The sequence below is a fragment of the Scyliorhinus torazame genome, chromosome 8, assembly GCF_047496885.1.
Source record: "Scyliorhinus torazame isolate Kashiwa2021f chromosome 8, sScyTor2.1, whole genome shotgun sequence".
In the NCBI taxonomy this organism is placed as follows: Eukaryota; Metazoa; Chordata; class Chondrichthyes; order Carcharhiniformes; family Scyliorhinidae; genus Scyliorhinus; species Scyliorhinus torazame.
Window position 1 is genome coordinate 174508903 of NC_092714.1, and position 14729 is coordinate 174523631.

At 48.5% G+C, this 14729-nt stretch overlaps 1 protein-coding gene across 1 annotated transcript in view; it reads left to right on the forward strand.

Moving 5' to 3' along the window:
- Positions 1-10535, forward strand: part of ctsa (cathepsin A) — a 67514-nt gene extending 56979 nt beyond the window's left edge. Inside the window, 2 exon segments of the mRNA XM_072515543.1 lie at positions 6035-6136; positions 7510-10535. Of these exon segments, the coding sequence (XP_072371644.1) occupies positions 6035-6136; positions 7510-7593 (186 nt within the window). The 3' untranslated portion in view covers positions 7594-10535.
- The last annotated feature ends 4194 nt before the right edge of the window (positions 10536-14729 follow it).

Consider the following 14729-nt stretch of genomic DNA (forward strand, 5'->3'; position numbering starts at 1 on the left):
AACGCCTTCTCCGCATCCATGGCCACAACTACCTCAACTTCCCTTCTCTCCGGGGGCATCATAATCACATTAAGCAGCCTTCTTATTTTGGCCACCAACTGCCTACCCTTGACAAATCCGGTTTGGTCCTCCATAATCACCTCCGGCACACAATCTTCAATCCTGGAGGCCAACACTTTGGCCAGCAGCGTAGCGCCCACATTAAGCAACGAGATTGGCCACCACTGCTCCGGGTTCTGTCCCGCTTCAATATTAACGAAATGGTGGCCTGTGACATCATCGGGGGCAGCACCCCTCTATCCCTCACCTCGTTAAGAACCTTGACCAGCAACGGCCCTAATATCCCCGAAAATTTCTTGTAAACTTCCACCGGGAACCCACCTGGCCCCGGGGCTTTACCCGACTGCATCGCCTTCAAGCCCTCAGATATTTCTTCGGCCCTAATCGGAGCCCCCAACCCATCCACCAGTTCCCTGCCCACCCTTGGGAAAGTCGGCCTGTCCAGAAAGAGTTTCAACTCCTCAGGCCCCGTGTGGGGTTCCGGGCGATAGAGTCCGCTGTAAAAGTCCCTGAACACCCTGTTTAGCCCAACCGAATCCCCTACCAGGGCAGCACGGTGGCATGGTGGTTAGCACAATCGCTTCACAGCTCCAGGGTCCCAGGTTCGATTCCCGGCTTGGGTCACTGTCTGTGCGGAGTCTGCACGTTCTCCCCGTGTGTGCGTGGGTTTCCTACGGGTGCTCCGGTTTCCTCCCACAGTCCAAAGATGTGCAGGTTAGGTGGATTGGCCATGCTAAATTGCCCATAGTGTCCAAAATTGCCCTTAGTGTTGGGTGGGGTTACTGGGTTATGGGGGTGTGGGCTTGGGTAGGGTGCTCTTTCCAAGAGCCAGTGCAGGCTCGATGGGCCGAATGGCCTCCTTCTGCATTGTAAATTCTATGAGGTTCCCATCTCCGTCGACCACCTTATCAATTCCCCTGGCCGCCTCCCTCTTCCTCAACTGATGTGCCAGCATTCTGCTGGCCTTCTCCCCATGTTTATACAACGTCTCCCTCGCCTTTCGAGGCTGCCTCCGGCGTTCCCTTAACAGTTCCACCCCCGGGGTCACCGCAGACCTTCTATCTATCCGTAAGATCTCCTTGATCAGTCGGTCCGTCTCTGCCCTATCCGTCCTGTCCCTATGAGCTCAGATTGAGATCAGCTCCCCTCTCACCACTGCCTTCAGCGCCTCCCAGACCACCGCTGCTGAGACATCCCCCGTGCCGTTGACGTGCAGGTAGTTCTACATACACTTCCTTACTCACTCGCACACCGCCTCGTCCGCCAACAGGCCCATGTCCAATCGTCACTGCGGGCGCTGGAAGCTCTCCTCACTAACCTGCAGTTCCACCCAATGTGGGGCATGGTCCGAGATAGTGATGGCCGAGTACCCCGTGTCCACCCCCCCCGCCAGCAGATCCCTACTCAAAATGAAAAAGTCAATCCAGGAATACACTTTATGTACATGCGAGTAGAACGAGAACTCCCTATCTGTCAGCTGCCTAAACCTCCATGGGTCGACCCCTCCCATCTGCCCCATGAACCCTATCAGCTCCTTTGCTACATTCATTTGGAAAAATGTGGATTTCCTAAAGAAAAGCAACTCCAATTGGTTAAGAGCAAATCATGTTTAACAACTTGATTGAGTTTTTATAAGAGACAGTTGATGGCGGCAAATTGGTTGGATTTCCAAAAGGTGTTTGGTGCTGTGTCATATAGGCTTGCTGACAAACTTGAAGAGCATGGAATGAAAGGAAAAATGGCAGCAAACACACCAAGTTAGCTGCATGACAAAAAACAGAGAGCAATAACGACCGGTTGTTTTTCAAACTGAGCAAATGTGAGGTTCCTCTGGGACCCCTGCTTTTCCTATCTATATTTGGATTTATTCTCACGTGTATTGAGGTACAGTGAAAAGTACTGTTCTGTGTACAGTCCAGGCAGTTTGCTCCACACATGAAAACATAGAAAATATGATAAATACATGGGGATACATCATGAAAATACATAGACATAGTAAGCAGGTGAAGTATACAGTATATGGTGCTACAGTAAAGAAGATGCATAGAAAGATCAGTTCAGTCCTTAAGAGGGTCATTCAGGAGTCTGGTGACAGTGGGGAAGAAACTGTTTTTGCAGCTGTTGGGGCGAGTTCTCAAACTTTTGTATCTTCTGCCCGATGGAAGAGGTTGGAAGAGAGAATAACCCATAAGACCAGAACACACTCGGCCCATCGAGTCTGCTCCGCCATTCAATCATGGCTGATATTTTCTCATCCCCATTCTCCTGCCTTTTCCCCATAACCCCTGATCCCCTTATTCATCAAGAACCTATCTATCTCTGTCTTAAAGACACTCAGTGATTTGGCCTCCACAGCCTTCTGCGGCAAAGAGTTCCACAGATTCACCACCCTCTGGCTGAAGAAATTCCTCCTCGTCTCTGTTTTAAAGGATCATCCCTTTAGCCTGAGATGGTATCCTCTCGTTCTAGTTTCTCCTACAAGTGGAAACATCCTCTCCACGTCCACTCTATCCAGGCCTCGCAGTATCCTGTAAGTTTCAATAAGATCCCCCCTCATCCTTCTAAACTCCCAACGAGTACAGACCCAGAATCCTCAACCGTTCCTCATACGACAAGTCTTTGATTATGCTGCCCACTTTCCCAAGGCAGCGGGAGGTATAGCAATGATCTCGGATGGCACAATACTTGGAAGTAAAACTGTGAAGGAATGGTGATAGATTTCAAGGGGACATGGATTGCCACATGGCAAATTAAATTTAATGCAGGGAAGTGTGAAATAGTACCTTTTATTTGAATGTGTGAGGAGAGGCAATATAAAATACATAGCACAAATCTAAAAGGAGTACAGGAGCAAATAGACCTGGGGTGTGCAAAATTAATTGAAGAGGGAAGGGCAAGTTGAGTAAGTGAAAAGGCATGTAGGATACTTGCAATATAGGCATGGAGTGCAAAAGCAAGGAGGTTATGGTGAACCTTTATAAACACTGGTTCAACTGGAGTATTTTATCCAATTCTGGGCAGAGCACTTCAGTACAGATGGGAAGGCTTTACAGAAAGTGTAGAAAAGATTTGTGGGAATGATTCCAGGGCTGAGGACTTGGGCTATGAGGGTAGATGGGAGAAGCTGCGGCTGTTCCCTTAAAGAAGAATAGGTTGGGTGGAGATTTGATAGAAGTGTTCAAAATCATGAGGGATCCGGACAGAGTAGATATGGAGAAACTGTACCCATTGTCAGAAGGTTGAAAAGCAGAAGACACTGATTTTAGGTGATTGGCAAAATAAAATTACCATGAGGAAATAGTTTTCACCCTATGAGTGGTTAGGATCTGGGATTTGATGGCCTGAGTGTGTGGTGGAGGCAGACTCAAATGTGGCTTTCAAATGGAATTAGATAAGCGACTGAAGAAAGGAAATTTGCAGGGCAGTGACGAAAGGGCAGGGGAATGGTTCAAGCTGAGTTGCTCCTGCCAAAAGCCTGCATGGACATAACAGGCTGAATGGCCTCCTGGGTTGTAGCATAGTAACCATAATTAAATAGGCAACAAATAAACTGGTTAACTACTATCTAATCTCTTAATACCCCCCTTTTTACTCGCCCCACCCCCTATACATCCATATATACACACGCACACAAGAGGGAAAGAGGGTGTAAAATAATGATTAAAGATAAAGGATAAGAGTCTTTGTTTCAGATGGACGTCTTCCAGTTTCAGTAGTCTAGGTTTTCAGACAGATGTTATCTTTTCTTTCAGATTGTAATAGTTTTCACTGTGGACTCTCATAAATAGACATGAGAGAGAGAGACAGCTTCTTTCAAGGTCTAGGAGCTTCTACCTCAGACAGTAGGCAGCAGAGTAGAGGGAGAGAGAGCTGCTTCCACCTTGAGCATCCAGTGGCTACTCCTGGGTTCTCTCCGAAAGCCCCACCTAACAGGAAGCAATCACTATTGGTTGCCCGGCAGAATACTGTCCCTGGCCAATCCATTGGCCACCACCCAACCCATCAAAACAAACCCATCCAATCTTTTGGGTGCCATAAAGTCTGTGTTCTTCTGCCCAAAGTACAAAACAATATAACGGTGTACTATTTGAGAAATGAAAATCGCTTATTGTCACAAGTAGGGTTCAATGAAGTTACTGTGAAAAGCCCCTAGTCGCCACATTCCGGCGCCTGTTTGGGGAGGCTGGTATGGGAATTGAACCATGCTGCTGGCCTGCTTGGTCTGCTGTAAAAGCCAGTGATTTAGCCCAGTGTGCTAAACCAGCCCCTTTTGATACTTAAACTTAAAGGTATATCTCCATTAATGACCCATAGACCAAAAACTATAAAGATAAAAGAAATAGGAACTAAGGGAATCAACAGGAACGGCCCTTAAAATTGGAACTTCTGATATTTTGAGATTAGAGTGCAACCCACAGTTAGAACTTGATTGGATTTGGGAATATACTTGGAAAGAAAATATAGTGGAAATGGGGCGAATTGAATTGTTCTTTGAAACACTTGGCACAATTGCAACGGGCAAAATAATCATCTCTTTGTGCTGTAAGGAAGCTCTGAATTCACTCATTCCAAATGGAGACCAGGCACAGGAAGAAAACTGGAATTCTGGAATATTCGGTTTATTATTGTCCGGCTCTGTCACTTGCCTTATGAAACCAGAGTTAACCCAGTCTCTGGATAATATTTTCTTGCTGAATAAGAGTTGTGAGGAAACAGCAGTGAATCTGTGTTAGCATACCCAGAATTGGTTAGTGTTGTAGTCACTGTTTAAATGTTGGATACGTTAGCAGAGGTTATGCAGAATCCTGAGACTGGATTCACTCATTAGAAGCACGATCTGATTCAGATCGGGGCCAGAACGTTACATTGCTAGAGTGCACGCCCAACCCTGAAGCGCGTGAAAAGACATCGGGCGGACTTCCTGCATCGCCGCACACTCGCGCAATGTTTCAGTCGGGGGCGCCTGTGAGTCGGAAGTGCATTCGCAGACGAGCTGGCAATTTAGTCCATTAGGGACCAATTGAACGGAAAATTTACCTGTTATTTGGCCAGCCACCATGAAATCACGTTCCAGAGCTGACAAGGCCGGATGCGCATTTCCCGCTTCCAGGCTTGCCGAATGAGCATGACCAATGGCTGGAAAATTCATGCCCATAAGATCATTACTTTAGCAGCTCCGTATGAAGAATATATCAAGTTTGCTCCATGGGAATACATAGAAGTTTATTCAAACAAATTAAAGCTCTTGTCTTGTAAACCACATTGCTTCTTTATTAAATAGAGCAATTATAGAGATATTCAAGATCCTGAGGAATATGGACAGGGTAAATAGTGAGAAACTGTTACCTCTCGAGAGAGAGAGAGAATCAAAATCTAGAGGGCACAGATTCAAAATAATTGGCAAAAGGAGTAAAAGTGATGCAGGGTTTTTCATCCTGAGGGTGATTGGAGCCTGGAACAAACTTCCTGAGTGGGTCGTGGAGGCAGATTCGATTGAAGTATTCAAAAGGGAATTTGATTGCTATCTGAGAAGAAAGAGTGTGCAAGGTTACGGGGATAAGGCAGGACCGTGGGGACTTCAGAGAGCCAGTGCTGACTTGATGGACCAAATGGCCTCCTTCTGAACTGCAAGGATTCTGTGATTTTGATGCAAGGCAGGCATGATTGCAACATGAGTAATGATGACTCAAATAATGCAGTCAGATGATGCCGGCTTTGTGGTTTTAAGGCTGGTTTGCAGGTGAAGGAAAAAGCTGTGGATTTTGGAATCTCTCTAGAATCCATGCAAAACAAACCTTATGATAAGAAAAGTCTGCAATAGGCAATATCTAGATCTTCTGACATTCACAATGTGTTGCAGGACTTGCATTACATTGAGAGCGGATTGGTGGAGAGTTGGTGTCACTGCCTTTTGGGGTATATTGTGTTCGAAGCTCGGTCTCATCTGTGTGCGTCTGTTTTATTTTCCCCTCAGGTGACAGTGAACCGTCGGACCTGGCTGTATAATGATGGCAATGGTGATCAGGTGGGGGGATTTGTCAAGGAGTTTGGTAACCTTGCTCTCCTGACAATAAAGGTATGGCTTCATAACGGCATGAATAATAAATAAAAGCAAGAAATGTTGGAAATACTCAACAGGTCGGGCAGCACTGGAAGGGGAAGCAGAGACAGCATTTTGGGCCGATGATCTTTCATCAGAACAGGAAGAAGTTAGAGATTTAACAGTTTATAAATGAGAAAAGAGCCAGGGAAGGGGAGGGAAGATGAGATGGAAATTTGAGGAACGGAATCTCATATTTCAATTGGACAGTTAAGAACTTTTGGGACTTAATATTGAGGTCAACGATTTCAGATCATAACCTCTCCTACTTCCTGGGACAGCAGCAAGTCAAGAAACAACTTGGTTATAATCACCTAATCATACCTTACAGCCAAACCATCACTATCTCTGGGTATACCCTGTCCTACCTGCAGGTCAGACCCGCCTGTGGCACAGTGATGTACAGTCAGGGGAGAGTTACCCTGGCAACATTTGACACCAGGATCCATGAATTCTCAAAGTCTAGGTCAAACATGCCTAAACCCCAATTTTTGGAATTCCTTCTGTAAACCTTGGTGCTTCCCTCCTCCCCAGTCCACTTTTAAAATTACCTCTGTCACCAAAGGTAAGATTTTAAGGATGATGAGCGATTGGTACTCGCTATCCTGAGTCAGCACTTGACTCAAACTCCCACTGCCATTTAATGCTCACTTGAACATTGATTGGCAGTGGGCGGGACTTCTATCCACCCTTGGAAGTCCCGTCCATGAGAGCCGCCAGCCAATCGGATTGGCTGACAGCTCTTCAACCCGGTCAGTCACAGCAGTGGGTAGAAGTGGTACTGCAGTGCTCTGCCTGGCACTAAACCCAGGGACCTTTGAAAAGGTAAGACCTGGGTGTGGGAGGGTAGAGGACGCATGGGGGTTTGGTGTCGCAGAGCTCCAATGTCCAAGGGTAGGGAAGATCTAAGGGTGCCCAAGACATGGAAAAGTGCAAATGTTACTTTCTCACCTTACCTGCTCCCGCCAGCCTAAAGATTGAGCCACTTGAGGGCTTTAATAGGTGAATGGGTGGGTTTCCATCCCATGGCTCTGACCGCCCAAGCATGAAATTGTGTCTGCATTTGGGCAGGTTCTCCACCCCCCCCCCCCCCCCCCCCCCCCCGAACCCGCCTTGGGGGGAAGGGGGTTGTAAAGTTCTGCCCCAAGCTTTGCCTCCGGAGCAATTTCTAATGTAAATTGGCTCCCACTTGGCAGAGTGGTCATTAGTGCACATCAAGGGTTTGCAAGTTTGGTCCTTCAACAGAGATGGAGACAGCTTTTAGAAGAGGAAGAAAGTGGATATCAATAATTTAGACATTGCATTTACAACCATGATTTCATTGGTCTTGTTTCATCTTTGATTCGCAGGGAGCAGGTCACATGGTTCCAATAGACAAACCAGAAGCTTCATTTACCTTCTTCAGCCGCTTCCTACTGAAGCAGCCATATTGAAACTGACTGGTATGAATTGCAGTAGGAAGTCCTGAAGATTGAGGTCACTTTGCTGGACAAGTCGACATCTGAATAGAATTTCAAGTGTGTTCTGAGACAATATTTGGAAGGAGTTGATGTTGTTGAGGGCTGTGAGCTGTTCTTGAAACATCGCTTCCAACATTGCTTCTAAAGGGTTATTGCCTCCTAACACACTCTACTACCAGGTCTTTTCTGCGTAAATATTATACAATCCCAAGGAATGCCTTCAATTATTGGTGCAGTCCTGGGACACGTTTCACCTTGCAATCATGGATACACTCCTGGGGCCTGGCCTCCATGCCTTTATTAGTGCAAAGCAACAGAAATAACGAGCTAGTGAATCAAGAAATAAACAAATTCTGAAACCTGACGAACTCTTGGGTCCCCAGCACCCAGCTTGGAAACCGAAGTGGATTTTGATTTTAACCTAGAGTAATAGAATGATTGTCACCCTGATCACTCCAATGCACTGCAGATTCCTCGATCTTGGAGGTTCCATCAACAAATGTTGAGGCGTTAGAGGGAACTGAAGATTTCAACTACCTGAGCTTAATGGAGTTTGTGTAGCTTCAGGTTTTATCTTTTACTGTTCCAGACCTTTGCTGCTGTGCTGTTCTGGCCTTGTCGAAAGCCTCGCGAAAAAATTTGGCTATCAGTGACGTGAAACATTCCCAAATGTGCAATCGGGATTGTACGTTCTCTAATGGGGATTCCGAGCATTGAGCTGCAGTGATGTCCTCGAGCTGTCCAAGCAGCTGCTCAGATTAAAGATCTCACAGGCGCCAACCAGGAAATGGAAAGCACTGATAATCAAATCACTAAATGTAAAGAAAGATTGGGATTTACCGTGGGGGTCAAGGTGAATTGCATGTTTGAGTATAATTTTTTAAAATTCTAATTAGTAATTAATCATAATGGAGACATTTAACAATATTGCACAGATATCAAATGATTTGCTCAGGGCCAGATTGATTGTTCAGGAGTAATTATTACCCAGATCACAGTATAAAATCCAGTTACCCTTCATTGTGCAGGCTTAACTTTTGATGGGGTTTCTGACAGATGAGATCAGAAAAATGGACCTGTTGACTAACTCAATTGATTTCACTGACTGTCGGTGGGTGGGAGTTGATCCGCAGTGAGGCCCGTGACTGAGTAGTGAACGACAGACCACAACGTCAGCATCTCCACAACAATCTGCACTTCTACTAAATCCTGAGGTTTTAGACGGGCAATGCAGCGAGTGCAAACAGCTTCTCATTCTGGGACATTATGTTTATACCTGTCCTCTTTTTCTTTAAAGGAGGTGTCGGTGGAAAGCTTTGTTTAACTCGAATAAGCAGCGAGTAACGATCTGGATTTCATTCCCCAACGGGTGGAACCAGATTCAATGGGAGCTTTCAAAAGAGAATAGGATACTTCAAAAGAAAATCTATGCAGAGTTTGGGGGAAGGAGTGGGGATGTGGGGACTAATTGTTATTTCAGAAAGCCTGCACAGGCTCGATGGGCTGAATGGCTTTCTGTGCTGTAATGTGTAGCACCTTCATCATGTTTAGAAATGTGATTATAATTCCCTCTGAGTGCTGTTGCCCTTTTATAAAAAATTAATCTATGCTATGAGCTTGAAAAAGCCGAAAATGTGGTGGCTCAGTGGTTAGCACTACTGTCTCACAGCACCAGGGACCCGGGTACAATTCCAGCTTGGGTGGCTGTCTGTGTGAAGTTTGCACTTTCCCCCTGTGTCTGCTTGGGTTTCCTCCCACAGTCCAAAGATATGCAGGTTAGGTGGATTGGCCATGATAATTGCCCCTTAGTGTCCAAAAGGTTAGGTGGGCTTACAGGAATAGGATCAGGGAGTGGACCTAGGTAAAGTGCCCTTTCTGAGGGTCAGTGCAGACTCAATGGGCCGAATGGTCTCCATCTGCACTGGAGGAATTCTTGTGATTTAACTCAGGAACACGAGGAACCTACTCCTGTTTACAGGCTGTCGGGAGCACTGTCACGGTGTACCAGATTCTCCATGGGTAGTTCAGCTGATGGAAGATTCTGATGGAAGGACTAAGCAGGCACAATCTTTACTGAAACTCTCCTTGAAAATTGCACTTCTCAGACCTAAATACACCTCTACCAATCTGATTCTGTCTCTATAGATTCAGGCCAATTGTGTATTTAAAAAGCACCAAATACCAGGATAAATATTCAAATGTTAGGGCAGTCAGACTCTCATCCAAAGTGGGGTTGAGTTGTGGATTGGTGAGCAGGAAAATCCAACAAATGCAGGCAGTGTAACATCAAAGAAAGTTGAATATATCCCTGAATTGAGGGCTGGTGGATAGATGGGTTCATCTCAGGAAGGGGATAGAGAAGAGGACAGATTTGTTCAATACCCATAGAATTCCCACAGTGCCATTCAGCCCATCAAGTCAGCACCAACCCTCGGAGAGCACCCACCTAGCCCTGCTCCCCCACCCTATCCATTAACCTGCACATCTTTGGACACTAAGGGACAAATCTTTTAGCATAATCTAACCTATACATCTTTGGACTGTGGGAGGAAACCAGAGCACTCTGAGGTACCCACCCAGACACTGGGAGAACGTGCAAACTCCAAACAGTCACCCAGGGGTGGAATCCGTGGTGCTGTGAAGCAGCAGTGCTAACCACTGTGCCACCATGCTTTCTTTTAACCGTCCTTAAGAATTGGACAATGGGTGTGGGTATCAGGTTATTGTAATGCTTCCTCAAGGTCATTCTTCCGTCACTCAGCATTCCCTGCAGACCAACATGATGTGACTTTGTACTTGGTGAGAAGCTCTATCTCAAGCATGTGACCTGCTGTGTTTTGGAATATGCCAATGTTCTCATAGGATTTCTTCAGACTTGCAGTAATTTTAATAAAGACATTCTTTTGAACACTTCAGATGAGAATCTCTTGTTAACGAGGCTTAATTAGTCGACTAACTAAATGGTGACTCAAACGTTTGCAGGCTTAAGTCCAACTTCAGAGAGCTGAAATAAGTTTAGGTTGGCACTCTAATGCAGTACTGAGTGCCACATTTTTGGAAGTGCCATGTATCTGTCTGCACTTTAACGTAAACATGAAATGTCTCGTGACAATTCTGAAAGCGAGCCCTGGTGTCTTGGTCGATATTTATCCCTCAATACTGCGTTAAAACATCATCTGGTAATTTTTGTGTTGCTGTTTGTGGGAACTTTGTTACGATCCGGTAGGACTAGTGACTTCTTGAAAGTAGATGAAATTTGAAATTCCAGGTATTAAGAGTACAAAGCCACAAGATTCCACAGTTTTTCAACAAACACATTTTTTTATTGTACAAGAGTCAACAAAGCAAACGGCCAATACTGTCTATCTTATACTGTAACATCCAGAATTAATATGAGGTAAACATAAATTAACAAGCAAGCTGTGGTTGAACACAACCCGCACATTAAATGGCAGGAACAAACAACATATTCTCAGTGATCCCTCCAAAATATCCTATAAAACTGCCTTCCTGAAGAGGGATTTCAACTCTTCTCCATTAAAGATATAACTTCACTTCTGGGTGCGGCTATGCAGAGCTAGGTCGCATATTCGGTAGCTCCGGCTTGGAACGGACTTTTGGGCTCTTTTACAGGGCCCCTACGGCATTTGTTTGACATTGCCCGGTGTGGCAAGAAGACTGCAACATTCCCCTGACAGTGTCCCCCAGGAATGTTAAGTCTTTTGGCTACCAGACCTGGCAGAAACAGTAAAAGATTTGGCCGCAACAGGATTAAACAGGGCCTCTTCCAGCATGCAGGCGGGGGAAGGGCAAGCTTAAAGCTGCAAACTGACCTGAGGGCCTTTATCAAAAGTGAATTCTAACAGCAGAGGGTACAACTGTGAAAAGATCTCACCAAGGCCACTGAAGAAGCGGGGACGAGGCTTCCGGTGGCGGCCATGGAGGAGTAGGTCGCGCATTCGGCAGCTCCCGTCTGGAACGGACTCTTAGACCTTTTTCAGGAGTTTCCACAGACGTTTTGGGGCAGATTGGTGAAGCGAACACTGCCAAAAGGATTCCCTCTCGAGACTTTTGGGCTCTTTTCAGGGCCCCCAAGGGCACTTTTTCGACGTTTCCCGGTGTGGGAAGGAGTTAATAATAGCTCCCCGTCAGTATATGGCTTTAACTAGGAGCGGGGTGACAAAAAAGGTGGTGGTGGACCAGAAGAAGGGAGGGAAGGACAAAATGGCGGCGGGCGGAGACCAGGCAGCGTGGAGGCAGTGGGCGGAGGAGCAACAGGAGGGTATCCAGCGCTGCCTCAGAGAGATTAAAACTGACCTGCTAGAGCCGATGAAGGCTTCAATTGATAAGCTGCTGGAGACCCAGACAGCCCAGGGGGTGGCGATCCGAGAGGCTCAACAAAAGATCTCTGACAATGAGGACGAGATCTTAGTCCTGGCAGTAAAGGTGGAGGCGCACGAGGCGCTCCACAAGAAATGGCAGGAGCGGTTCGAGGAGATGGAGAATCGGTCGAGGCGGAAGATTCTGTGGATTCTGGTCCTCCCGGGGGGGCTGGAGGGGCCGGATGTGGGGGCCTATGTGGTCACCATGTTAAACTCGCTGATGGGAGCGGGGTCCTTCCAGGGGCCCCTGGAGCTGGAAGAGGCCCATAGAGTGTTGGCGAGGAGGCCCAAGGTTAACGAGCCTCCGCGGGCAGTGCTGGTGTGGTTCCATCGGTTCGTCGATCGGGAGTGTGTGCTCAGGTGGGCCAAGAAGGAGAGGAGCAGCAGGTGGGAGAACGCGGAGGTTTGGATATATCAGGACTGGAGTGCGGAGGTGGCGAAGAGGAGGGCCGGGTACAATCGAGCGAAGGCGGTGCTGCACAGGAAGGGGGTGAGGTTTGGCATGTTGCAGCCGGCGCGACTGTGGGTTACCTACAAGGACCGGCACCATTATTTTGAGTCTCCGGAGGAGGCGTGGGCCTTTGTTCAGGCCGAGAAGCTGGACACAGACTGAGGGTCAGGATGGGCGATTGGGGACTGCGGTGGATATGTTATGCCTATTTTTGGTTCGGCGGGGGGCCTTTACATTGTTTTGGGTTTCTTTTTCTCTGTGTTTTTCTCTTTCGGGTTGGGGCGGGTTGGGCACTTTTGTTTGGTGGCGGGGCCTGGTAGGTGGAGAGCGCGGGATTTTTTTACCGCGCCGAAGACGGGGGCGGGACCGGGGCGGGAAAGCGAGGATTGTTTCCCGCGCTTAGAACGAAGGGGGAGAGCCTGTGAATGGGGAGCGGGAGAGGAGGGTTTGCCACACAATGGAAGGAGTCGAAGGGGAGGCGGGAGTGGCCGGGGTCAGCAGGAGTCAGCTGACTTGCGGAAGTGCAATGTGGGGAGTAAACCAGCTAGGATGGGGGGGAATCGAGTTGCTGCTGCTAAGATCAAGGAGGAGCTGAGCGAGTGGGGTGGGTCGAGACGGGGGTATGCCGCTGTGGGGAACGGGCCAGGTGTGGGGTGCGGGCGCGTGGCTGGCCGAGGAGGGGTCATGGCTAGTCGGCGGGGGAGGGGGGCAGGTAGCCGGCTGATAACCTGGAATGTAAGGGGACAGAATGGGCCGGTTAAGCGGGCCCGCGTGTTCGCGCACCTGAAGGGGCTCAAGATGGATGTGGTTATGCTCCAGGAGACACACCTGAAGGTGGCAGACCAGGTAAGACTGAGGAAAGGGTGGGTAGGTCAGGTGTTTCACTCTGGGCTAGATGCCAAAAATCGAGGGGTGGCGATCTTGGTGAGAAAGAAGGTGTTATTCGAGGCGTCGAGCATTGTGGCAGATAATGGCGGTAGGTACATAATGGTAAGTGGTAAGTTGCAGGGAGAGAGGGTGGTACTGGTCAATGTGTATGCTCCGAACTGGGACGATGTGGGTTTTATGCGGCGTATGTTGGGTCGGATCCCAGACTTGGAAGTGGGGGGCCTGATAATGGGGGGAGACTTTAACGTGGTGTTGGATCCTGCACTGGATCGCTCCAGGTCTAGGACGGGTAGGAAGCCGGCGGCGGCCAGAGTGTTGAGGGGATTTATGGACCAAATGGGAGGGGTGGATCCTTGGAGATTTGCAAGGCCAGGGGCTAGGGAATTTTCATTCTTCTCACATGTTCATAAGGCTTATTCTCGAATCGACTTTTTCATTTTGAGTAGGGCGCTGATAGCGAGAGTAGAGGATACCGAGTATTCGGCAATAGCCATTTCGGACCACGCCCCGCATTGGGTGGACTTGGAGATGGGAGAGGAGAGGGACCAGCGCCCGCTGTGGCGCTTGGAGGTGGGGCTGTTGGCGGACGAGGAGGTGAGCGAGCGGGTCTGAGGAAGTATAGAGAGGTACTTGAAGACCAACGACAATGGGGAGGTCCGAGTGGGGATGGTATGGGAGGCACTGAAGGCGGTGGTGAGGGGAGAGCTGATCTCCAGGGCCCACAAGGAGCAGAGGGAGCGGGGGGAGACAGAGAGGCTGGTGGGGGAGATGGTGAGGGTAGACAGGAGGTATGCGGAAGAACCTGAGGAAGGATTGTTGAGGAAGAGGCGCAGCCTCCAGGCCGAATTCGACCTGGTGACCACCAGGAAGGCGGAGGTGCAGTGGAGGAAGGCCCAGGGGGCGGTCTACGAGTATGGGGAAAAGGCAAGCTGGATGCTGCCGCATCAGCTTCGGAAGCGGGATGCAGCTAGGGAGATCGGGGGAGTTAAGGACAGGGGAGGGAGCGTGGTGCGGAGTGAGGTTGGCATCAATGGGGTCTTCAGGGACTTCTACGAGGAATTGTACCGATCCGAGCCCCCACGGGAGGAGGGAGGGGTGGGCTGTTTCCTGGACCAATTGAGGTTTCCAAAGGTGGAAGAGGGACTGGGGGCCCCGATTGGGCTGGAGGAGCTGATCAAAGGGATAGGAAGCATGCAGGCGGGGAAGGCACCGGGACCGGACGGTTTCCCGGTCGAGTTCTATAAAAAATATATGGACCTGTTGGGCCCGCTGTTAGTTAGGACCTTCAATGAGGCAAGGGAGGGGGGGGCTTTACCCCCGACTATGTCCCGGGCACTGATCTCCTTGATCCTGAAGCGGGACAAGGATCCCCTGCAATGTGGGTCTTA